We start from the raw sequence: 26,469 nt of genomic DNA, 5'->3' as shown, positions 1-26,469 counted from the left end.
GTGAAATGTGTAGCAGGTGAATAACTATTCACAGTAAATATGTTCCAAATTGCAAATATCCAAAGTTTCTATCAAATTCCATAGTGAATCCATATGCGTCATTTTAGACCCATGTCTATAAAATTGATGTAGTACCACAAAAAGTTTTTTGCTCAGAATGTAAGAAAGACAACAATTAAAATAATAATTTGTGATACTCAAAAACAAAATAAAGTAATAATTGGATTATTAAATAATGAAATGAATTGATTTTTAAAGATATAGCAAAGAAACACTCAGCCATACATGAAATGTCATAGGAAATGAATGCGGGTCATTTTAGACCCATGTTGTGCATTAAAGGGGGTAAGCATAGCTTGTGTATCAAAGGGTTAACATGTTAGCTGATTAGCCAGTACGAGTGAGATATGTATACAGTCACATTAACAAACCTCTTCTTTGTAAACTTAAATACGATGGGAACACATCACATTAACAATTCCAAAACGCACCACACGCCAAACAATTTTTTTTGTCAAGCGTCTCTAAACTCAGATTCCGAGTCGGATCCATGAAGCTTTCGTTGCAGTGAATGGGTGCGGGCACTCATCGGGCAAAGGGGCCTACACTCAAATAGGATCTTAAAAGTCCCAACTGGAAAATGTTGTGAACAGATTGACATCAAGTTCAGTTTGTGGCATTGAAGTTTAGGTTAGTAGCCAAGGGTGTAAAGACCACTCGGCTAATTAAAGACGTCAACGGTTAAAACCCCAGTGCCACGGGACGGTATTCACACAGGCATTGGCTTTAATTTAAATGATAGTTTGTTTCATCAATTGAAAAACTGATCTAGGACTTTTGACTCAAGTAGTGGGGGTCGGTATAGCTTCCTAAACAACTATGGAATTCTACATTTGAGTTGTTTAGTGGATTTGCTTGAATCGTTGTCAGAAATGTTGGAATCAAAGACGACAGCCATCCACAGTGGCTATTTCTAACGCTAACGATGAAATGCGCCGGCTCTTCAGACCTGGATCAGGTGCATCACGGAGCGGCAGCAGCACTCTGTCAGGAGCTCGTCTTAATGCCAGCCAAGTGATGGCGCAATCCCAATATCAAACTCCGCAGTATTTCGGTTAAGACTCCTGACAGAGTGCTGCTGCCGCTCCGTGATGCACCTGATCCAGGTCTGAAGAGCCGGTGCATTTCATCGTTAGCGTTAGAAATAGCCACTGTGGATGGCTGTCGTCTTTGATTCCAACATTTCTGACAACGATTCAAGCAAATCCACTAAAAAACTCAAATGTAGAATTCCATAGTTGTTTAGGAAGCTATACCGACCCCCACTACTTGAGTCAAAAGTCCTAGATCAGTTTTTCAATTGATGAAACAAACTATCATTTAAATTAAAGCCAATGCCTGTGTGAATACCGTCCCGTGGCACTGGGGTTTTAACCGTTGACGTCTTTAATTAGCCGAGTGGTCTTTACACCCTTGGCTATTAACCTAAACTTCAATGCCACAAACTGAACTTGATGTCAATCTGTTCACAACATTTTCCAGTTGGGACTTTTAAGATCCTATTTGAGTGTAGGCCCCTATGCCCGATGAGTGCCCGCACCCATTCACTGCAACGAAAGCTTCATGGATCCGACTCGGAATCTGAGTTTAGAGACGCTTGACAAAAAAAATTGTTTGGCGTGTGGTGCGTTTTGGAATTGTTAATGTGATGTGTTCCCATCGTATTTAAGTTTACAAAGAAGAGGTTTGTTAATGTGACTGTATACATATCTCACTCGTACTGGCTAATCAGCTAACATGTTAAAGTAGCCTAGTATACATCCAAAGTCGCTGTCGTGAAACTAGCCTCATTTTCACAAAAGGCTTCGAGGTCAAATTAAAAACCTTTAAAAACGTCTACATTTAGCAAATATTATTGTGCACAAGTATTTTAGTATAGTTAATATGTAATTTAATTCCATAATTTCCCCAGGAATAACTGTAAAAACGTAATTCAGGAACGGGTCTGTCCTCCCTACAATAACGCCGCAGCATTTGGAGTATAAAATGTTAATAAAATGTTAATAAAATGTTATTAATGAGTCCAATGGCTTCAATAAGCCGCCCACTCTCTGCCATCTTATCATGTCACTCAGTCTCGTCTTGATAGGGAAGGTGGGCGTTAGCTACATCTACCCCAAATCCTTCTTCATGTGTAAGCCAATCAGGAACTGAGAATTCAGTACTACTTCCTTTTCAATCAAACTGCCTTCCGTTTCAATCAAACTCTCTCATATAGACAAGTATTCTCTCTCACATAGACAAGTATTCTCTCTCACATAGACAAGTATTCTCTCTCACATACACAAGTATTCTCTCTCACATAGACAAGTATTCTCTCTCACATAGACAAGTATTCTCTCTCACATAGACAAGTATTCTCTCTCACATACACAAGTATTCTCTCTCACATAGACAAGTATTCTCTCTCACATAGACAAGTATTCTCTCTCACATAGACAAGTATTCTCTCTCACATAGATAAGTATTCTCTCTTACACATCCTGTTATTCTCTTGCATATAGTAACATTCTGTTTCACACATACTATTTGTCTCTTACATATATTGTCATACTTTAGTATGATGGTGCATATAAGACGGTATTTTTGTGTGTGTAAGAGAGTATGCCAGTTTATGTGCAAGAGTATAATGGTGTATATGTGAGAGTATAATGGTGTATATGTGAGAGTATAATGGTGTATATGTGAGAGTATAATGGTGTATATGTGAGAGTATAATGGTGTATATGTGAGTGTATAATAGTGTATATGTGAGAGTATAATGGTATGTATGTGAGAGTATAATGGTATATATGTGAGAGTATAATGGTGTATATGTGAGAGAATAATGGTATATATGTGAAAGTATAATGGTATATATGTGAGGTCATGGCGTGTATGTGAGAGTATAATGGTGTATATGTGAGAGTATAATGGTATATATGTGAGAGTATAATGGTATATATGTGAGGTCATGGCATGTATGTGAGACCAAGTATGAATTATGGCCTATACGGCCTCTCATATATGAGAGGCCGTATAGGCCTTAATTCATACTTGATCTCACATACACGCCATGACCTCACATATATACCATCATACTCTCACATATATACCATTATACTCTCACGTATATACCATTATACTCTCACATATACACCATTATACTCTCACATACACACCATGACCTCACATATATACCATTATACTTTCACATATATACCATTATTCTCTCACATATACACCATTATACTCTCACATATATACCATTATACTCTCACATATATACCATTATACTCTCACATATATACCATTATACTCTCACATATACACTATTATACACTCACATATACACCATTATACTCTCACATATACACCATTATACTCTCACATATACACCATTATACTCTCACATATACACCATTATACTCTCACATATACACCATTATACTCTTGCACATAAACTGGCATACTCTCTTACACACACAAAAATACCGTCTTATATGCACCATCATAATAAAGTATGACAATATATGTAAGAGACAAATAGTATGTGTGAAACAGAAAGTTATTATATGTAAGAGAATAACAGGATGTGTAAGAGAGAATACTTATCTATGTGAGAGAGAATACTTGTCTATGTGAGAGAGAATACTTGTGTATGTGAGAGAGAATACTTGTCTATGTGAGAGAGAATACTTGTCTATGTGAGAGAGAATACTTGTCTATGTGAGAGAGAATACTTGTCTATGTGAGAGAGAATACTTGTCTATATGAGAGAGAATACTTGTCTATGTGAGAGAGTTTGATTGAAACGGAAGGCAGTTTGATTGAAAAGGAAGTAGTACTGAATTCTCAGTTCCTGATTGGCTTACACATGAAGAAGGATTTGGGGTAGATGTAGCTAACGCCCACCTTCCCTATCAAGACGAGACTGAGTGACATGATAAGATGGCAGAGAGTGGGCGGCTTAATGAAGCCATTGGACTCATTAATAACATTTGATTAACATTTTATACTCCAAATGCTGCGGCGTTATTGTAGGGAGGACAGACCCGTTCCTGAATTACGTTTTTACAGTTATTCCTGGGGAAATTATGGAATTAAATTACATATTAACTATACTAAAATACTTGTGCACAATAATATTTGCTAAATGTAGACGTTTTTAAAGGTTTTTAATTTGACCTCGAAGCCTTTTGTGAAAATGAGGCTAGTTTCACGACAGCGACTTCGGATGTATACTAGGCTACTTTAACATGTTAGCTGATTAGCCAGTACGAGTGAGATATGTATACAGTCACATTAACAAACCTCTTCTTTGTAAACTTAAATACGATGGGAACACATCACATTAACAATTCCAAAACGCACCACACGCCAAACAATTTTTTTGGTCAAGCGTCTCTAAACTCAGATTCCGAGTCGGATCCATGAAGCTTTCGTTGCAGTGAATGGGTGCGGGCACTCATCGGGCATAGGGGCCTACACTCAAATAGGATCTTAAAAGTCCCAACTGGAAAATGTTGTGAACAGATTGACATCAAGTTCAGTTTGTGGCATTGAAGTTTAGGTTAATAGCCAAGGGTGTAAAGACCACTCGGCTAATTAAAGACGTCAACGGTTAAAACCCCAGTGCCACGGGACGGTATTCACACAGGCATTGGCTTTAATTTAAATGATAGTTTGTTTCATCAATTGAAAAACTGATCTAGGACTTTTGACTCAAGTAGTGGGGGTCGGTATAGCTTCCTAAACAACTATGGAATTCTACATTTGAGTTTTTTAGTGGATTTGCTTGAATCGTTGTCAGAAATGTTGGAATCAAAGACGACAGCCATCCACAGTGGCTATTTCTAACGCTAACGATGAAATGCGCCGGCTCTTCAGACCTGGATCAGGTGCATCACGGAGCGGCAGCAGCTCTCTGTCAGGAGTCTTAACCGAAATACTGCGGAGTTTGATATTGGGATTGCGCCATCACTTGGCTGGCATTAAGACGAGCTCCTGACAGAGTGCTGCTGCCGCTCCTTGATGCACCTGATCCAGGTCTGAAGAGCCGGCGCATTTAATTGTCAACGTTAGCGTTAGAAACAGCCTCCGCGTATGGCTGTCGTCCTTGATACAACATTTCTTACAATGACGCCTTAGGATTTGGAGTATGCAAAATGTTATAGATGAATCCATCTTGTCATGTCACTCAGTCTCGTCTTGATAGGGAAGGTGGGCGTTAGCTACATCTACCCCAAATCCTTCTTCATGTGTAAGCCAATCAGGAACTGAGTACTACTTCCTTTTCAATCAAACTGCCTTCCGTTTCAATCAAACTCTCTCACAAAGACAAGTATTCTCTCTCATATAGACAAGTATTCTCTCTCACATAGACAAGTATTCTCTCTCACATAGACAAGTATTCTCTCTCACATAGACAAGTATTCTCTCTCATATAGACAAGTATTCTCTCTCACATAGACAAGTATTCTCTCTCACATAGACAAGTATTCTCTCTCACATAGACAAGTATTCTCTCTCACATAAACAAGTATTCTCTCTCACATAGACAAGTATTCTCTCTCACATAGATAAGTTATCTCTCTTACACATCCTGTTATTCTCTTGCATATAGTAACATTCTGTTTCACACATACTATTTGTCTCTTACATATATTGTCATACTTTAGTATGATGGTGCATATAAGACGGTATTTTTGTGTGTGTAAGAGAGTATGCCAGTTTATGTGCAAGAGTATAATGGTGTATGTGTGAGAGTATAATGGTGTATATGTGAGAGTATAATGGTGTATATGTGAGAGTATAATGGTGTATATGTGAGAGTATAATGGTGTATATGTGAGAGTATGATGGTATATATGTGAGGTCATGGCGTGTATGTGAGAGTATAATGGTGTATATGTGAGAGTATAATGGTATATACGTGAGAGTATAATGGTATATATGTGAGAGTATGATGGTATATATGTGAGGTCATGGCGTGTATGTGAGATCAAGTATGAATTAAGGCCTATACGGCCTCTCATACTGACCTGCCGCGCTGCTCTTGCGTAGCTGCTTGTGCCTGCGCTCGGTGCAGCTCTCGCACAGCAGCTTGTTGTTGCCCATCAGCAGCTCCACGGAGGTGAACTGGTGCAGGCAGGACTGGACGGAGCACTCCTTGGAGCAGGGGGTGTAGCTGTGGGACAGGGCCTGGAAGGCCCCTTGGTGGAGGGGCTGCTCGCGGTGCCCCGCGCCCCCCTGCTCGTCCTGGCCGTCGGGGCCCAGGCCCAGCTTGGACACGGCGCTGACCAGCTGCTCCACGGCGCCGCCCCCGCCCTGCTTGGGCTTGGGGGACGGGGCCGAGGCAGGGGGGGGCGGGGAGGGGGTGAGGGTGGAGGCGGTGGAGGCGGGGCCGGAGCTCTGGGCGTGTGCCGATGGGGGGCGGGCCGCCCACTCGCTCTCGGAGGCCTCGCTGTCGGCGTCGTTGCTGCTGTCCTGGGGGCCGGAGTCCTTCTCGCTGCTCTCCGATTGGCTGGCGGCTGCTGCCGCCGCTGGCGTCCGGGCCTCGTCCTCCTGAGGGCGATCTGGTGGGACGTCGGCTGCCCCCTCCCTGTCCTCAACGTGGCCTGAAGACCTCCTGTCCTGCTGCTTCTGCACACACACACACACACACACATAAATGCTTTCACCTACACGCTCTCTCTCTTCTACACACGCACACACACACACTCCTAATCACAGCCCAACCATACTCGCACACACACCCTCTTTCTCCCTCTCTCGTTCCCACACACACCTGTCCGCTCTGCTTCCTGTTGTTCTTGTTGCAGTGAGCGTGTGCGGAGGAGAGCGTCTCGTCGCCGTGGGACCCGTGCGTCTCCTGGTCCCGGGTGACCTTGCCCAGACGGCCAGGGTTGGTGGGCTTCGACATCTGGAATGGCGGAGGGGGTGGGCGTTGTTACACCAGCTTATACCAACACAGTCTGTGGGGGCAGATGCCATCAGGTGGTGACGCCAGCCTTACCCGCTCCTCGATGATGGGCAGGGAGATGTCCATGAAGGCCTCCTTGACGGTGGAGATCTGCAGGGCACCAGACCAGACCAGCGTTGTTCAAACACACACACCCTAACCCTAAGACATGCTCGACATCCCAAACACATGCTAAAATGTGCGACACGGGCCACGTAGCGCCTGCTGGTGTGAGAACACACGGGACACACACACACACACACACACACACACAGGTTGGCTTACGTGCTCGCACTCCTCGCACATGATGGTGTTGGTCAACTCGCCCACGAAGATCCTATCCACAAAGTTCATCTTCACCCCCTCCTTCCCATAGGCTGGCAGAGGAAAAGTGAGGGTCAGAACATGGGGGTTTACGTCCAATCAGATGCAGGGAGACGCTGATGAGCAAAGCATGTCGTACGGGTGGTGTACGGGAGAGGAGCTGGTGGAGACTGGAACGCCTGGCCTAAGGGCACTGGCAGCAGCACGTTCACTTCAGGAACACCTACAAAAGTGTATTTTCTCTCCACTAGTCTTTTGGAGGACTGCCTCGCCACATCGTTCGATGCTGCACTATAGCGTTGCTTGCTGCTGCACTGTATGCAATACTGCAGTCGAGGTGTTATTGCTGCGCTTTCGGGAGATATTTGGTTTGTGTTTCGTTGAGTTACTTTTTTGTTTACGAGTATATTGGGGAACCACAAAGACTGTGGCTCGAGATACTGCAAGGACTGCGGCTTGTGTGATTACCGGCAAAAAAAAAAAAAAAAGGTTTTATTATTTATATTACTTGTATTATTCTTTTTATTGATTTTATGTAAAGCACCTTGAGCTGCAATTCTTGTATGAAATGCGCTATAAAAAAGTCTTATATCTATATTATATTATACTCTGCACTGTGCCTGGTAAACACAGACCAGTTCTTGACTCTGGTCTCTCGTCTTGTTAGAACTGTGTGCTTCTGATCCTTGATAATCTGCTGTTCTTTCTGCTATCTGTTTGTGGCTTTGAATGAAAGCGCCACTAGATGGTGCTGTTGACCTGGTTCTGTGAGCGAGGCGGGTTGTAGATCGCGTGTGTGGTCTTGTGGGTTCCAGTGGATTTGTGTGAAAGGGTTGGGGTCAGTTCTCTCTTAATTGAATACATTCCGAATCACAAACTGGAATAACAATTCGAAAAGCTCATTTTTTCCCCATTAATTCAACCGCTTTTGTACAGTTGCACAGATATCTTTTGCGAATCGTTTTTAAAATGTCACATTTCAAAATGAATTTCATATTCAAAATGTTGAAGAATCGAGCCCAACCATGGTGTGTGTGTGTGTTTGGAAACCTTTGACTTGGCGCTTGGTCTCCTCATCTGCTGTCTTCTCTGTGGGGTTGTTGAAGGCCTTCAGAATGCTGGCTTTGATCCTCTGCGGTCCACACACACACACACACACACACACCCACACACAAAGAGAACTTAAACGGCATGTTAAATCATTCAAATGCTGGCTTGGCTTCTCTGAGGTTGGCTACACGGCAGTGATGTCTGTGGGCGGCTGTAAAGCCATTTGTGACATTGAGTAGAAAATATAATTCAAACAACATTTTATTGTATTGTATTTGATCTAGTGGGTCAAATATTGCTTACTTAAAAGTCATCAAATGATTCGATGATGCCGTCTGTTTCTTTCAATGCCTTTAACCCATCTAAAGTTGTTTGTGTTTTTATGTGTTTGTGTGAGCTGATCCTTCTATAGGGGAACCAGAACTCTGAATGGGCACATGGGGGTGTGAGTGTTCATTTCCCTGAGTGAGAGGCAGTGTGTGTGTGTGTGTGTGTGTGTGTGTGTGTGTGTGTGTGCTCGTCGTCTGCCTGCTCTGTTATGTGAGATGACATGGTCAGTGAGTGTGTTGGTGCAAGAGCTGTGAAGACACACAGCCACAGTAAAGCACCAATCAATAGATAATTGGCCGTGGCTGTCTGTGGACCTAACCAGTCACACCCCCTCCCCCAGACCCACCGCCAGAACCCACGCACTGGACGGCCTATCTAGGTCAGAAGCCTCGTTAATCCCAGCCTGGCCCGGCCCAGCACCCCTCCACAGAATTAGATTTACCCACTAATTAGTTACCAGCAGAGATCTTCCCCCAACCCCTTACCCTTCCTTCCCAAAACAACAGACTGCTCTGTCCCACGCAGGACGAGAGGGGGGGGGGGGGGGGGGGGGGGTCAAGGAGGAGAGAGGCTTGGGTCTGAGAATGGAGGACCAAACGTCTCAGCTAACTGGTGATAATTGACTGTGGGCTCATTAGCATATTTACATATGTGATCCTAATGACTAATCAACACAAGCACTTAAGACCCTCCAGTTCGCTGGAATAGGCATTGAGTGAGAGACAGACAGACAGAGAGAGAGAGATGGTGTGTTTGTTGTTGGAACTGAACATAGTTAAGTGTTGGCCTTCTGGTTGCCGAATAATGGTCAGCAACGACGACAAAGTGTTTAATGTCTGAGAACCAGCTTCTGTATGCTGCGACTTGTCATTGGTTACTATGGTTACACTCAAAGAGTTTTAAGTGATTCAGGAACCGTCAGAAATGTTGAAATTGTGTGTATACTGTGTGTGTGTGTGTGTGTATATATGTGTGGGTGTAAATGAGATAAATGTATACATGAGTGTGTCTGAGTGTGATGAATAGAGCTGGTGCTGCCCCCCTCCTACTCTTCCTGATTGGAAGGGCTGGGGAGGGGGGGGGGGGCATGGAGGGGGGGGGGGGGGGGGGCATGGAGGGGCAGGGGGGCTGAGGGATGGAAAGGGAGGGGGTGACCCTGTGGCATAATGGCCCAGTCCTGCAACTCATTCAGCAGCTGTGGGTTTCCCAAGACCACACAATGGTGCCGGGCCCTGCCACTTGCAAGGCCCCCAAGTAGCACAACTGTCACCGTTCACAAGTCAGGAGCAAGGACCAGAGGAGGGCCAGCCTGGGGGCCCCTGGGCCTGGGGGCTGACCGCTCCACACCCGCTCCTCCTGCTCCTTCAGGGGCCCTCTGAGACACTGGTGGGCTGGGGTGTGCCCGGGGGGGGGGGACCTGGAGCCAGTCTCTGTGGGGGTCATAATTGCTTCACAAGGGGGTAGGACTCTGCACTTGCCAGAAACATGGCACCATAAGGTTAGGACACAATGGCTAGCCAGGCAGAGACCAGACCGTGCACGCACACACATACACACACAACATGGACGTGTGCCTTTGACTATCTGTTGTCGGGAACACTAGGTAGCTACCCTTAGTTACTGGGTAAGGGAGAGGGAGACTGAGGGAAAGACATAGAATGACAGTGAGAGCAGAAGAGAGAGGGGGAGAGAGAGAGCGTTTGTGTGTGTCAGTTTATCAGGGGAGCTAAACGTTGGTTTGACAGTAATACCACACTGTACAACTAGATGACAAAACAGATCAATACAGGCCTCTTGGCTTCATCCCAAGTTGAGCTGCAGTACGCTACTATTCGATACAGTTCCCAATGATACACAGCTATCCAGCTAGTACCATCCAATACTTATCACTCCCAGTGTAAACCAGTTAAACACTAGCGTTAGCTAGCTCGCCAATTGGGAAAACCAACAGGTTGGTTGTAAGGCAAGCAAATCATTATTATTGCTTGGTCAACCAAAGACCAGTTACAAGGAGAAGTAAAATGTTTCCTTTAGTCCAATGAATACACATTTTTTTATGAATTAGTGTACCATAAATGTTTCAAATAATGAAATGTTTTAGTTTTGGCAAGAGTAGAAAAATGATAGTGTGCGTGCATATGACTGTGTCTATATGAGTGTGTACTGTATATGAGAGTGTGTGTGAGAAAGTGTGCCCTCACCTTTGTCTCCTCTACTCTGATAGACTCCAGCAGGTAGTGCAGAAGCTCCTGACTGTCCTGCTGCTGGTAACCCTTGAACCGAGGAGCCCTGGAAAGATGGAGGGGGAGAGCGAGAAAGAAAGATTGAAAAAGAAGGAGAGAGAGGGAGAGAAATAGAGGGATAATAAGGGAACAAAGCTTTTACATAGAACCCAACCCACGGATAACACTGAAATCGAAATGGAATTTGTTTAAACCCACGTTTACAAACACACACACACACGCGCTGCCAACATGCTCGTTTGGCACCGCAGGGAAACCAGGACAAACACACGCGGGCCTGCCGCCTCGCGAACACCCGCCTCCTCGCCAGACAGAAAGCAATCAGCCACATCCACAAAGCAATCAACTGCATAGAGGGACTTGAATGGGGAAAGAGAATAGGCATTGTTCTTCCTCAAGGACTTTCCCTGGGTGCAGCCGGAGAGGCGCTGCCTCGTTCTCTGGTGCTCGCAGACACACATTGTTTCACTCTGCCGGTTTCATTAAACCAGCTCGGGTCACACACACGCAACCGCCCGCCCCCCCCACACACACACTCAACCGCCCGCCACCCCCCCCCCACACACACACCCCCCGCGCGCGACAAGCACGCTAACACACTCTCGAGCGCTGAGGCACACGACACACTGACATAATGTCTCACTTCGGTATTAATATGTTCGGCCCGATTCAAGGCAAAGCATCTTTGGTTATAAAGAATGACACTAATAAAATAATATTAGCTGTAGTTTGATGTGTCAGGCCGTACAATACTGATACCAGTTGGTCACCTAGTCTACTATTAGTTCTATTGTGTCACGTTCAAAATGGGATTTTGTACCAAGTATACTGTTACATGCAGTATGCGTACAACTGGGACATACTACTTTGTGAAAAAAACATGCCTAGAAGACAGGTGCGTTTTGGGATATGGGTCAGAATAGGTTTGCATACTGCCAATGCCTCTGGATGCAGTAGGACATTGTTTTTTTTGTTTTTTTTTCGCATACTGCATTTGACATACTATGTATTGGGACACACTAAATATGTTTTGGGCATACAATATATTATAATAGTATGGGTATTGAGACACAGCTATCCTGTGTTTTAACCTAGGTGTCACAATCAATCAATCAATATGTATTTATAGAGCACAGAAGATAAACTATCTTATGATAGGGTAGATACCTTATGATTACTCTGATAGGTGATGTCAACTATTCCAGTTTCGACCAAGCGACGACAAATGCGCATTCAGCAGTTTGTGTTGTGGTTTGGATCTAATCAGAGAGAGTAAACCACAATCTGAAGATCTCTTGATGGAATCGACGTCTGACAGATATTAAGGCGCTGAATGGTTTAGTGCTTTGTAGACACACAGTACCATTGTAAAGTCGATGCTGTACTTAACAGGACGCCAGTAGAAAATCAATCCCAATAGGAATGACTGGCTCGTACTCGCGATGATGAGCCTGGCAGCTGCGTTTTGTTCCAGCTGTAGATGAGAGCTGGAAGACACGGTAGTAAAGCGAATGACAAGAATCCAAACAAAATATTACCAAAGGCCTGAATCCAGGTTGGAAAACTGGCCGTGGATGAGAGAGCTTTTACTGGTCGCGCTAAAGACGATCCCCACGTCCGATCCTGGGCTTCTCCTTGAGCTCGCCCCTGTCCGGGCAGCACAGCTGCGGGGCCAGATTCGGGGGCCAGACGGCCAGCCGGGCCACAGGCATGCCAACCTGTTGGCCAGCCACAGCCACACAACTCACAAAACAGGTCGAGAGGCTGAAAGTGGTCACAAGGTCGGCCCGAGCGACGGCAGGGGTCAGAGGTCGGGGCGGACTCGAGCCAGATTAGGGCCACGTTCAGCCTGCCGGCAGGCGACGTCAAGCGCGACTGCATGGACGTGGTCTGCTGTGATAGGCTGACACCACGGAGCAGGTCTGCCGTGGGGGGGCTGGCGTTGGGTAAAGTGTGCTGTCTCGGATGGGAGAGCAGAGCTGGGGACAGCAGGCCACCTGCCCCCTAACCCAGGTTAGCACCAGGAAGCTGGAGGGCTCGAGGTCTGGAGGCCCCAGACTGCCCCCACCCCCCTCCCCCTTCCCCCCGCCCCATGTCTCAGTCCCTCTGCCCTCTTGTCTCTGCACCATGCTGGAACGAGGAGGGGGGAGAGGGGGCACATATGTCCTTGATTTGCGTTACATGCAATCGGAAGCAATGTCTCCTTTACGACAATGGAATTTAGCTTTTTACTCCAGGAATTCAAACTTGATCCTGGTGGCAGCAACGAAGCTGGTGTGTAAGAAGGAGAGAAGGGAGGAGAGGCGCAGGGAGCAGGGCAGAAAGAAGAGGAGAAGGAGAGGCGCGGGCGGGGACCAGAGTGGAGTGTGTGTCCTGGAAGCTCATCCCAGTGGAAGAGAGGCAGAAGGGCCCTGCAGCGCTCGCCCCAATCTGGCCCCCGCCGCACACACACAGCTGCCCCTCTCTCACTATTAACAGCGGATGAGTTAGTACCACACACAAGCCCCCCCCCCCCACACACACACACACATTCGCACACACATAAACACACACGCACACACATACTTTCCCTGCCTACATTTGAGCCTGTCTCTCTGTGTATGTGACCGGAAGCTTTGCTGCCTCTCTGTAGGGCTGAGCAGGGAGGTTAATGCAGACAGGTGAGCAGAGAGACAGGCAAAACTGCACTTAAAACTACTACTTGTGTTTTGTGTGTGTGTGTGTGTGTGTGTGTGTGTAAATGCGGTTCAACCCACACAGGGTCAAAGCCTGTGTGGGTTGAAACCAAAAAAAAGAATGATAATAACACTACTCATACAGGCCCAAATCTAGCCACCCCACCTCCACGCAGACACACACATCACTGGGAGAGTACTGGGCTCTGAGCACAAGCTGGGTGCCTCGCTGGCACCAGGTCCAGAGTGTGGTGCTGACCCTCCGGACCACAGGCCCTGGCGCTGGTCCCAGACCAACCCGTCCAGCTGGCAGCCCGGGCCGGCCAGGCCAGGCCCGGCTAACAGGGAGCCGGGCAGCAGGAGCCCAGCTGGTCATGGGTTGAACACGCACACACACACACACACACACAAAACAGATTCCGTCTCCAAAAGCAAATAAACAGTGGCAAGGCTCTTGCTTCAATAATGGTTGGAGCCAAGTTGACTTGTTGAGCTGCCCGGAAACACACACACACAAAAAAAAAAGACACACACACACAAACACACACAGGAGAAGATATAGGATCTGTAGCAGAGAGGTAGCCTTCACAGTAGCAGCAACGTGAGGAGGAGCAGGGCATTCTGGGAGTGGGTGGTGGGTGAGTGAATGTGTGAGGAGGGTACACTGCCACACACCGAAGCGTACGTGTGCGTGTGCCGTGCGTGGGTTCAGATAAAGGCCTGTGAATGTGTGACTGCACTGGAAGCATGAGCGAGGACATGAAAAGAGGCCTGCTAGTGTGCGCACATGTGTGAGCGCGTGTGCGAGCGCGCGCCTGTGTGTGTGTGCGGGGGGGGGGGGGGGGCATGTGTGCTTGTATGAATGCACCATTGAGTACACTGTGTGCTGCAGGCTGATGTGGCACCAGGTGAGATGACACACACATACACACACACACACACACACAATAATACACACACAATCTCACATCCACAAGCCTGTTAATTGAAGGTTGGATACCTGGGAACACATCAAAGCCGCACCAGAGGGGTACCCAGCCGGCTGAAAGGCTGGCACTCGACGAGCCACCCAACCATTCTGCACCACACACACACACACACACACATTAAAGACTTACTCTACACACACACAAACATAGGCCTGTCCCCCAGCCTGTGCCCAACCTGCAGTTCACCCTGTTCAAACACAAGAACCAACCAACCATTCAGCACGGGGTTCACACACACACACACACGAGCGACCAGCCGAGCATCCTCGCAGCTCTGACAGTCCACCACCAGAGGCCCGGGCCAGGCAGTAGGTTTGCTGGGGCCAGACACACACAGGTGGGGCTGCAACATGAAGGGGGTTGGTGTGGGTGCGTGTGTGGGGGGGGGGGAGCAGAAACAGACACAGGCCTGGACCAGGTGGGGTGGAGCACAGCAGAGAAGATTCATTCATCCATATTCATCTGTAAGGGGATGAGGTTGGTGTGGTTAGGGCGGCCTTTTCTCAACTGGTGGGTCGTGACCCAAAAGTGGGTCGCAAGCTGGTGTGGAGAGGTTCGCGGACGCGTGCTTCGGCTCTGTCCAAAAATCGAACTTTTATTTGTATAAGTTACCGAACTTCTGACGGCGCGCTTTTATTTTGAAAGGTGCTCAAATCTCAGGCATTCACCGCGAGACAGCGAGGAGATAGCCGTCTTGAGTTATACAGAGTTACATGCCACCTACCAGCCAAACAGAAACACCACCAGCACCAGCAGGGTGGTGGGGTTAGGGGGTGAGGGTGGTGGGGTTAGGGGGTGAGGGTGGTGGGGTTAGGGGGCCAGGGTGGTGGGGTTAGGGGGTGAGGGTGGTGGGGTTAGGGGGTGAGGGTGGTGGGGTTAGGGGGCCAGGGTGGTGGGGTTAGGGGGCCAGGGTGGTGGGGTTAGGGGGTGAGGGTGGTGGGGTTAGGGGGTGAGGGTGTTGGGGTTAGGGGGCCAGGGTGGTGGGGTTAGGGGGCCAGGGTGGTGGGGTTAGGGGGTGAGGGTGGTGAGGCTCTCACTTGTGGCACAGCTGGTTGAAGAGGATCTTGGGGTTGACGGGGCCCTTTCCCCCCTCCCTCATGCTGTGGAGGAACAGGAACATGGCCGAGGTCAGCGGCTCGGGGCTGGCCAGGGTCACCGTCAGCGGGCCCTGCTGGACACACGGCACAGCATCACAGCCAGGATGGAAACAGTCACATGTACGCATCACATCTACAAGGTTAACACGTGTGTGTGTGTGTGTGAGAGAGCGGACAGTACCAGGTTGGTGTCTGGCGGAGGAGGGATCTTCAGCTTGTGACCCTTCTCCTTTACGTCCTGTATGAGGTCGTTGAGCAGGTGGGTCTGGGACAGGTTCTGGGAGGTGTGGGGGGAGGGAGGGGGCAAGGTCAGCACAGAGGAGTTCAACACAGAGGTCCGCACAGAGGAGGTCAACACACACCCCTGTCTCTAGGGTGTCTCAGAACGGCGTTAACACCCACCGGCAGGGTAGACTACACGGATTATAACAACACTAGAGAGCAGTAATCCCCAGTGTTTCTTCTATGTTGATTTTGGCGTGGCGGCCCGCCACGGCAAGATTTCTGCCGCCGCAGTATCAGAAATAGGGCAAAAGGCCGTCTATCAGCAGTGATTGTTAGAGTGCATGTTGGGGAATAGCACGGACGCGCGCTTCACACCGCGAGCGGGCACGCGTCCCACTGAGCGTCCTTGGGAACTTCAAGTCGTATAACTTATGTTGTCAGTTCATTTAAGCCTGTTACTGTATTAGTCTATAGTTCTTGCAAATTTAAATTAAGTTAACTGGTGATTTTCGTTGTTTGTATCCTTCCCCCTACATTTACATTACATTACATGTAGTCATTTAGCAGACGCTCTTATCCAGAGCGACTTACAGTAAGTACAGGGACATTGGGGCAATGGGGGGGGGGGGGGGGAAGTGCCTTGCCCAAGGACACAACGTCAATTGACACGGCTGGGAATCGAACTGGCAACCTTGAGATTACTAGCCCGATTCTCTAACCGCTCAGCCACCTGACTTCCCCTGCTAGCTAAATTGCACGTGGCTGTTGATTCGATAGCGCTTGCTGAACGCCCTTGCTCACGTTTGTATTTTAGGTGCATTATTATGCTGAAGTAGTTACACTGCATTAAGATAATGTCATTAATAGTGGGTTTATTGTTATTATTTCCTCCAGAATGCTTAGCCTATATGTCAAGATCAAATTAAGCAGACAGTGTACACGTGCTTTAGAGTGGCCTACCTTGGGGGGTTGTTGTTGTCGATTGGACAGACTTGCCCCCACTGCTCAAACAAATCCTAGTGGAAACACTGAATCCTGTTCCTCCAAAGCCGTGATAACATCCCCACCGAGCTTTAATAACGATACATCTATAACCACAACACAGTGGTGTCTAACACAAACCTGGCCTCCACACGGGGAGATCAAATGTGCAAGACCCCAAACAACTGGCACACCCGACGACGCTGGGCGAGGGCAATCAGAGCTAGTTGATGAGTCAGGAGTCAGGTGGCTGAGCGGTTAAGAAATCGGGCTAGTAATCTGAAGGTTGCCAGTTCGATTCCCGGCTGTGCCAAATGACGTTGTGTCCTTGGGCAAGGCACTTCACCCTACTTGCCTCGGGGGAATGTCCCTGTACTTACTGTAAGTCGCTCTGGATAAGAGCGTCTGCTAAATGACTAAATGTAAATGAGTTCTGAAACCCACTTGTGGGTGGGTCATTACCCTGACGCAGCCTTTCCAGCTCCGCCGGGCTTGAGCGTGGCAGGGCCGTGGAGGAGAGGCTATTGTCCCCCCCGCGTGTGCTACCGCAGGCGGCCCCACGCGCCTCTCTTTCACCGCGCGTCCCCTCAGTCACATCCAGGCCGTGAAGACAGTTGCTATGGAAAGGACACAATGGAGCCGGCGCTTCACAAGGGCCGCCCGCCCTCTCGCGACCGCCCTGTTTGTCACCGGCGAGATTGCGATCGCAGGAGGCGACAACATGAAGAGGCACTGGAATGGCGCGAGAGAGGAGCGCTACGGACGCCCGCCGCTCCCATTTCAATCAAAGAGCAGCCGAAGGGGATTATGAACCAAATGGCGGAAAACGCGATCAGCTTGTTCGACCGTCCTCGCCACCGCCGTTCTCCCGACCCAGAGACCCAGAGACCCATCCGGTAGGAGCCCTACCTGCATGACGGCGTTGAAGAAGCAGGTGTTCCCCAGGTTATTGATGCCCTTGACGGGGACCAGAGTGCTGTTCACGGGACTCCTCCCCCTGGGCGGGTCGGCCAGGTCCAGAGGCTCCTCCCTCAGCTTGATCAGCCTGGAGCTGGGCCCTGCGGGGGGGGGGGGGGGGGGGGGGGGGTGTAGAGGCACGCAGTGAGGAGGAGAGCTACGGAGGGAGGAGGGAATGCTGCACAGAGGTTTCAAGTTTGCAGGGAGAGGTCGGAGAGTAGGGCCAGAGGTTTAGAGGAGAGGAAGGGGTTAGAGGCTGGGAGGCTAGGTTTTAGAGACTGGGTAGGCTGGGGTTTAGAGGCGGTAGGCTGGGGTTTAGAGGCTAGGGTTTGGAGGCTCGGAGGCTGGGTTTAGAGGCTGGGAGGCTGGGGTTTAGAGGCTGGGGTTTAGAGGCTTTGGTTTAGAGGTGGGAGGCTGGAGTTTAGAGGCTAGGGTTTGGAGGCTCGGAGGCTGGGTTTAGAGGCTGGGGTTTAGAGGCTAGGGTTTAGAGGCTGTAAGGCTGGGGTTTAACCCTCGTGCTGCCTTCGGGTCACATGACCCAAAGGTTCATAACGAACCATCGTTGTGTTTACCCAATTTTACCCAATACAAAAACAAATAAAAATAATTTTCTTTTAACCATTCCAATGTGGGGGGTCTGAGACAGCCCGACAGTTAAAAGAAAATGCTTCACTTTGTTTTTGTATGAGGTAAATTTGTCGCAATACGACGGTGGGTCACAATGACTGATGGGTCAGAATGACCCGAAGATAACACAAGGGTTAAAGGTGATAGGCTAGGGTTTAGAGGCTGGGGTTTAGTAGCGGGGAGGCTGGGGTTGTGGCAACAGCTGGAAGTAGAAGCGGGTCATATGGGAGAACAGATGACAGCTGGACACGGTTCCACTGGTTAGGGAGGGAGGGCAGTTCTAGACACAGCTGTTCCTCCTCTCCTTATTCCCCCCTCTCCTCTTCTGTCCTCCCCGACCCTCTCCTCTCTACTCAGCCCCTACCGGCTCCCTTCCCCTTCCTCACATCCCTTCCCCTCCTCTCACATCACATGCTGTGTGGCAACACAGGAGGAAACTAGGCCAATGAGAGCAAACAAGTCAGGAGCATCTTAATTCAATCAAACACAGACTACAAGCTAGTACATGCCAACAGGGCCCGGGACAAGCAATCAACAATTAACTGTTCTGCCAGGCCATCGGTGCTAATTCAACTGTCATCGCTGCCATTAGGGCGTGGGGGTGGGGGTGTTCCAACACATTAGGCACTAACGAGCAAAACAAGTGAGAGGACCCTAGGCTGTGGAGACACCCCCCCCCCACCCCCCACACACACACACACTTCTCCACACACACACACACACCAACACACACAATTTAGCCTATCTTTCACGCACCACTAGACAGCAAGCTGCCTCCCCCCCCCCCCCCCCCCTCAGAGTGTGATACAGCTTGGTCTTCTCAACACAGGGGAGGGGAGGGGGAGCGGAACCTGGGCCAAATACCATAATACTACTTCAGGAGTATTTGATACAAACTCAAGGTCTTTCAAATCCTTTTTTCTTGCTTTTGGAACGTGGACTAATCGATTTGGTTGTGCTGGGTAGGGATGTCAAGCGGTGCTAAACAGGCCTGGTGTTCCGTGTGTCAGGATGCGCTCTGTGCCTGACATCCCTGACCCCTCTCAGACGCGAGGTCTGCTCCTGGTGAGATGAGCAGAGCAGGGGGATCCTGGAGGGTCCTCCAGCACACTTCCCCCGTCCCAGGGTCCCCAGGTACAGGGTGCGGACACAATTTTCATCATTTTGGCTCTGTATACCACCACAATACATTTTATATGTGGCCCTCCCCTTTTTAAGGGACCAAAAGTAATTGGACAATTGGCTGCTCAGCTGTTCCATGGCCAGGTGTATGTTATTCCCTCATGGGAGTTCGTTATTTCATTGACAAGGAGCAGATAAAAGGTCTAGAGTTCATTTCAAGTATGGTATTTGTGTTTGGAATCTGTTGCTGTCAACTCTCAATATGAAGTCCAAAGAGCTGTCACCATCAGTGAAGCAAGCCATTGTTAGGCTGAAAAATAAAAACAAACCTATCAGAGAGATAGCAAAAACATTAGGTGTGGCTCAATCAACTGTTTGGTACATTCTTAAAAAGAAAGAACGCACTGGTGAGCTCAGCAACACCAAAAGACCCGGAAGACCACGGAAAACAACTGTGGTGGATGACAGAAGAATTCTTTCCCTGGTGAAGAAAAACCCCTTCACAACAGTTGGCCAGATCAAGAACACTCTCCAGGAGGTAGGCGTATCTGTGTCAAAGTCAAAAATTAAGAGAAGACTTCACCAGAGTAAATACAGAGGGTTCACCACAAGATGTAAACCATTGGTGAGTCTCAAAAAAAGGAAGACCAGATTAGAGTTTGCCAAAAAACATCTAAAAGACCCTGTACAGTTCTGGAACAACATCCTATGGACAGATGAGACCAAGATCAACTTGTACCTGAATGATGGGAAGAGAAGAGTATGGAGAAGGGAAGGAACTGCTCATGATCCAAAGCATACCACCTCATCAGTGAAGCATGGTGGAGGTAGTGTTATGGCGTGGGCATGTATGGCTGCCAATGGAACTGGTTCCCTTGTATTTATCGATGATGTGACTGCTGACAAAAGCAGTAGGATGAATTCTGAAGTGTTTCTGGCAATATTATCTCAGATTCAGCCAAATGCTTCAGAACTCATAGGACGGCGCTTCACAGTGCAGATGGACAATGACCCGAAGCATACTGCGAAAGCAACCAAAGAGTTTTTTTAAGGCAAAGAAGTGGAATGTTCTGCAATGGCCAAGTCAATCACCTGACCTAAATCCAATTGAGCATGCATTTCACTTGCTAAAGACAAAACTGAAGGGAAAATGCCCCAAGAACAAGCAGGAACTGAAGACAGTTGCAGTAGAGGCCTGGCAGAGCATCACCAGGGACGAAACCCAGCGTTTGGTGATGTCTATGGGTTCCAGACTTCAGGCTGTCATTGACTGCAAAGGATTTGCAACCAAGTATTAAAAGTGACAATTAGATTTATGATTGTTAGTTTGTCCAATTATTTTTGGTCCCTTAAAAAGGGGGGGGGAGCACATATAAAATGTGTTGTAATTCCTACACCGTTCACCTGATTTGGATGTAAATACCCTGAAATTAAAGCTGAAAGTCTGCACTTAAAGCACATCTTGATTGTTTCATTTCAAATCCATTGTGGTGGTATACAGAGCCAAAATGATGAAAATTGTGTCAATGTCCAAATATTTATGGACCTAACTGTAGGCCTTGTGCCACCGCCCTGCGGTCACACATCCATCTGGAGAACACCATGAGAGACGAGACCTCGCAGTCTGAAACACTTCACCCTAAACCAGTCAGAGAGCCCCGATCATACTCTGGCCCGGTTCCGCCTGGCCCCTCAGCCAATAAGCTTCCGTCCTCCCACTGGTTGTCAACCCAGCATTCAGGAAATCATAATTATGACTTCAGAACCCTTGGCCTCTCCTCCTCCTCCTCTCTTCTCTCCACTCCATACAGCATCTGTCTGCTCCCTGGTATTCAGCTATTGAGCGAGTTGTCACCTGGCCTCCAGCTCGCTCGCTCGCCCGTCTTTCTATACCTGGTTGACCTCGAAGGGCTTCATACGGACGAGCATCATCATCAAGCCCTGGACGCCACAAGACCAGGCACACACACTCCACTTGCATTGTCCACACACACACGTGTATGCGCGCACACACACACAGACACATGTGCACGCTCGCACACACAAACTCACACTACAGATGGGGTGAAAGACAGAAATTCTAAGAGGTGGAATGCGAAAGGAATTAAAAAAAAAAAATACAAAAACAGCCAAGGCGTTCTTTCACGCCTTCCGTCACATGTGACATATTTGATAACATGCTAGTTGTTTTCCTTGAAATCCTTGGTTTCTTGTGAAATGTCCTCTCAAGGTCGCTTCTCCTCTTCACTGCAAGCATCCTTCGCTCGCCGCACAACATCGCTTTTCACCAGCGACGCCCGAGTCTCACAGCCTCGAATATAAAAGGCAAAAATCTGACACAGTCACTTTCACAATAGCCACAGCGATGGGCCTGTCACTTTTGGAGTTTGCTGTTGACGTGGCCTTGGTGGGCCGCTTGCCGAACGAGCCCTCCCTACTGTCTTTCGGCAGCAGTATGTGGACAGCACGGTCCTCGGGTTCCAGGACCGCTCGGGAAGGCAGGCGGGAGAAAAGGTGGAGATCTTTCGAGAGAGGCCCGTTCTGTACACACAACAAAGACGTGTTTCTCCCGAGAGAAACGTCCGGACGTGTGTCCCGTCTGAATGTCCCACAGGACGTGTTCACAGCAGTATACCACAGTCCCTCATCGAATCCGTCCTCACATTCAACACGGTGTCCTGGACCTGGTACAGCTTCCTCCCAGAGAAAAGCAAGAAGGAACTCAACAAGGATAATCAAGCACGCAACCAAAATCCCCCGGCACCACTCAATCCCAACTCTCAGATCTTTACAGTCACATCAGTAAATAGGAAAGCAGACAGTTAGACTCCCTTCACACCTCTCCTTTCAGCTGTTCCCCTCCGGCCAAAAAGACAGCTTACAAAAACCTTCTAGTTCATTCATTCCCACAACAGAATCCATTTGAAACGAGGCCAAAAAGACTGGCATTACTTTTACAATCAGCTTTGCTCAACTGCTTTTACTGTATTTATGTAAGAATTGTTTGTGTTTCAGTGTCATTTTTATGTGAGTCTCTCACATTTGTATGTTTTGTGTTGTTTGTGAGTCGCTAACCTAAGACTTAATTGGTATGTGATAGAAAAACCTTTTGAAAATCGAATTGAATTACTGGCCAAGCACAGATATGTCAATACCTTTTATGAGAACTGAAAAGTATGGAGTGAATTGGGTTCCTAGACCTGGGTGAGCAGACAGTGGCCTGTCCTTCAAGTCTGCCATTGTCCCTAGTCGTTTTTTTAAACAGGCAGTCAAGTTGAGGGATTCAGTCTCATCTACAACAGGGTAATATCCGCCAATGAAATGAAACAGATGGAACAGTAAGAGCTCATTCCTTATCCTTTTATTGTATGTTGCCATATTATTTATCATAAATTGACATTGATTTCCCCCCCCCCTCCCCCATACAACACCCCAATTGAATTCAGTTACAATAAATGATAAAATTTGAGTTCACCCATTTTTTAATCAGGCGGTTGAAAAGGGTTCATTGTCTGAAAGGAGGTGAATCATTATTTTTCTTGATATGTATCTATTCTTCGTAGGGCAGTACCTCAACATGGTAAACGACATGAACCTCCACTGGCTAGTGGCTACACTTCTGAAGCAGACACCAGACCATCATCCATTATGGATCAGACTTGGGTGTCAATCATCTCACGGTGGGAGGTTTTACACACTGTGTGTGTGTGTGTGTGTAGTGGAGAGAGAGACACTGTGTGGGAGAGAGATGGCGTGTACATGTGTGTTCTATAGTGTCAGTCCACCCAGTGGTGCCAACAGCATCTGTCTCTCCCCCTCAGAAACATCTGGAAGTCTGTCTGTATCTGCTCAGCCATCAGGGAGAGAGCCATATGGCAATGCTCATGACACACACACACTCACACAACACCCTATACACAACCCGCCAACACAAAACACAACACACACAAAGACACATACAAGGCGTTCTGTACACCATGTGACTGTCCCTAGGTGGCCAGCTGAGAGAGAGCGACCTGTTCCTTGGCAGAGTGGAGCAATGGGCATGCCTATGGAGCCTCTAAGTGGGACTCCCAACCAAGGTAAACAATGCTCAGTCCGCCATCTGGCTGGGACTGGGGAGGGGGGGGGTGAATGTAGAGGGGGTTGGTGTGGGGGGGTAGAGAGCAGTAGCATATGGAAAAGCAGATTTTTCCTCTCCCCGCAGCAGTCGGGGAAGGCAAATGTCAGCATGCTCCGCGTCCACGCTTGAATGTGCGGCGCTCGGCTACACCACCTGGCCCTCCTTGCCCAGCCACCGAGTATGGGCAGCAGTGACACTGTCGCCTGTCCCCGGGGCAGACTAACCATGCTCCCCCCCTGCCCCCCGCCAACCCTAACAGTACCCCCACCTTGGTACACCCCCCACCCCCCCTCCGCCTTTATCCCTGCTCATTTTCACACAAGTGAAAGAGAGCACAGGACTTCTTTATTTGTAAAATATTTGCCCGGGTTACATGACGGCAGCAGCAGGCACACCAAGTTTAATCTGGTATGAATGTGAAAGCCACTATCAGCATTACTGCAAGGTTCATTACCAGCTGACTACTGGCCCTTTAAACGCTGCTGCAACAATATTATATCTATTGACAGCATCCCTTTTTTAAACTATTCCCAGAGTTCAAAGGGAGAAGGGGAAAAGGCAGGAAAAGAGAAGAAGAGAGAGAGGAGGGTCCTGTCATGCAGCAAAGAGTAGCCAGTCAAGAGGAAGGCCAGGCAACACCAAATGTCTGATTAATCTGTTAATTTGTTGTGCCCGCGGGGCATGAAAAGCCTGCTTCCTCGCCATCTGAGGCCAGAGGAGCCCACTGCCACGTTAAACACACACAACTTTCCGAGCTAGTCCTGACCACAGTGTCCTACATTAATGTTCAGTGGTGGGTAAGACAGCAAGTCACCCTTGATTAGGCCCACCCAGGCCCCCACCGGGGTAGCAGGCCAGCCCGCTGACCGCCAGCCCACTGACACGCCACAGCCCGGCCCAGCACACACAGCACACGCACAGCCTCTAGCACGGGCCAGCTACGAGCTAACCTGCGCCACAGGCTCCCGCGACTGCCTATCACACACAGACTGTGCGGGGGGGCTGTGACTGGTCGGAGACAGGGGGGGAGGATGAAAGACAAGACAGACTGTACTGCCTGGTCCGGATGTGAGGGAGGCTAAGACCACCCTCGATCTGTCCGGCCATCGTCATTTCAAAGATGTCCTGTGTCAAAAAAAACACAGGAAGAAACAGCTGTGAGGTGGCTCCCCTTACCGCAGGGGCCTGGGTTCGATCCGGCCCAGAACCTCTCCTCCCCTCACACTCTCTCTCCCTTCCATTTCCTGTCTTTCTTCACTGTCTTTCCCGATAAGGCAAGAATGCCCAATATTTGTATCTATTATTATTGTAGCTGAGAAAACAAAGAGGAAAAACAATAGAAGCCTATATGGAAGTACCCCTGTCCATTAGAAGACCAGAGATTCGACAGTGTTCTGCCGTGAACACGCCCACAGACCAATCAGACGTTGGAGGAACAATTCAAACGCAACCCCAAGACCACGCAACGTGGAAGTGGCGGGTACGACGGCGTCCGATACCGTGTTGGTTAGGACCCTATACCGCGCCCAGGATCCTTTCCTCTGGGCAACGCCAGGTTTTCACCCAAAAAAGGGAGGGAGAAAAGAAAGAGAGGGAAAACCGCTGGATGGATGAAGATCAATAGAGGGATGTAACGAGTTGGAGCCGGCGAACCTCGGATGCCCATTCAAAGCAAGCAATTTAATTTAGTGCACAGAGCCAGACAGCTGTACGACAGCCTCTGAGGTCAAGTCCCCTTGTGCTAGGACTCGGGTACTTGAGCTGAAGGCCTTGTTGGTGAGAGAGCGTGCTTAATAGATTTTTCTTTCTTCTCGGCACTGTTGTTGTACCAAACTATTATGGATTCAGGAAAGATTTCTTTCTGGGGCTCCTTTGTGCCCAGTGTGGGGGGCAATGCGAAGAGGAGAATACTGCACTGGGCTGAGCCTATACCCTGGCCTTCAAGCTGGAATTTCAATTTCACCAGCTCTCCTAAGTCCTCCAGCCAGTCCATCTGCGGGCTCCAATCACCTATTCAGCCTGCCGGTGGTGAGGTGGGGGGTCTGAGGGTAAGAGGGGGGGGGGGGGGGCGGAGGCGACAGGTAATCTTAGGGGTGACCAGACCGCGTTGTGTGTGTGTATATGAGGGGGGGGGGGAGAGAGAGAGAGAGAGAGAGAGAGAGAGAGAGAGAGAGAGAGAGAGAGAGAGAGAGAGAGAGAGAGAGAGAGTGAGTGGGGCACCTATTAGAGACTTCTAACCGGGAGCCTGTCTGTCTGGCCTGAGAGCGGGGCTGAGATGAGACGCATGTAGGAGGTGGATGGATGAGTGGGGGGTTGAAAAGGAGGGCCATGGAAGAGGCAGATGGATGAGTGTGTGGATGAGACGACAGCCATGCAGTTGTGCCACTACAGAGCCAGCAGGGGGGCACAGCTGGATCCGGGCTTCTGAAGATGAGCTTCACGAAGGTCGAGGGGAACTAAACAAACTCCTAGCTGCCAATAAACAAATCAATAACGCAACTTATGTTGTGTGAATGTGTACTTATATGAATGTGTGTGAGTGTATATAACAAGACAGGGTGGGGGGGGTGTAAAAGTATTTGCATGACTAAACACAATGCGTTAAATGTGTGACTGAGTGTGTATGTGTGTGTGTGTCCAGTCAAAGGCTGTGCTGGGCCCAGGGAGCATGCTGCAGCTGTTGAGATCCAGTCTCCTGGACCCGTGTTGGACCCTGGATCCCA

At 48.6% G+C, this 26,469-nt stretch overlaps 1 protein-coding gene across 4 annotated transcripts in view; it reads right to left on the bottom strand.

Moving 5' to 3' along the window:
• The window catches only part of usp45 (ubiquitin specific peptidase 45), a 36,605-nt gene that overhangs the window by 6,481 nt on the left and 3,655 nt on the right, over window positions 1-26,469 (bottom strand). For 3 of the 4 annotated variants that reach the window (XM_062465085.1, XM_062465084.1, XM_062465086.1), the window contains exons 6-14: window positions 17,827-17,975; window positions 15,893-15,988; window positions 15,652-15,785; window positions 10,909-10,996; window positions 8,378-8,459; window positions 7,289-7,380; window positions 7,058-7,114; window positions 6,830-6,964; window positions 6,084-6,684 (exon numbers count right to left, since the gene is read on the bottom strand). In XM_062465085.1, the coding sequence (XP_062321069.1) occupies window positions 6,084-6,684; window positions 6,830-6,964; window positions 7,058-7,114; window positions 7,289-7,380; window positions 8,378-8,459; window positions 10,909-10,996; window positions 15,652-15,785; window positions 15,893-15,988; window positions 17,827-17,975 (1,434 nt within the window). The remainder of the gene's footprint in view (window positions 1-6,083; window positions 6,685-6,829; window positions 6,965-7,057; window positions 7,115-7,288; window positions 7,381-8,377; window positions 8,460-10,908; window positions 10,997-15,651; window positions 15,786-15,892; window positions 15,989-17,826; window positions 17,976-26,469) is intronic. The other variant, XM_062465087.1, reaches the window with a different exon arrangement.

This window comes from Osmerus eperlanus, chromosome 7 (genome assembly GCF_963692335.1).
Source record: "Osmerus eperlanus chromosome 7, fOsmEpe2.1, whole genome shotgun sequence".
Lineage (NCBI taxonomy): Eukaryota > Metazoa > Chordata > Actinopteri > Osmeriformes > Osmeridae > Osmerus > Osmerus eperlanus.
This window is presented reverse-complemented; position numbering and strand designations above follow the sequence as displayed.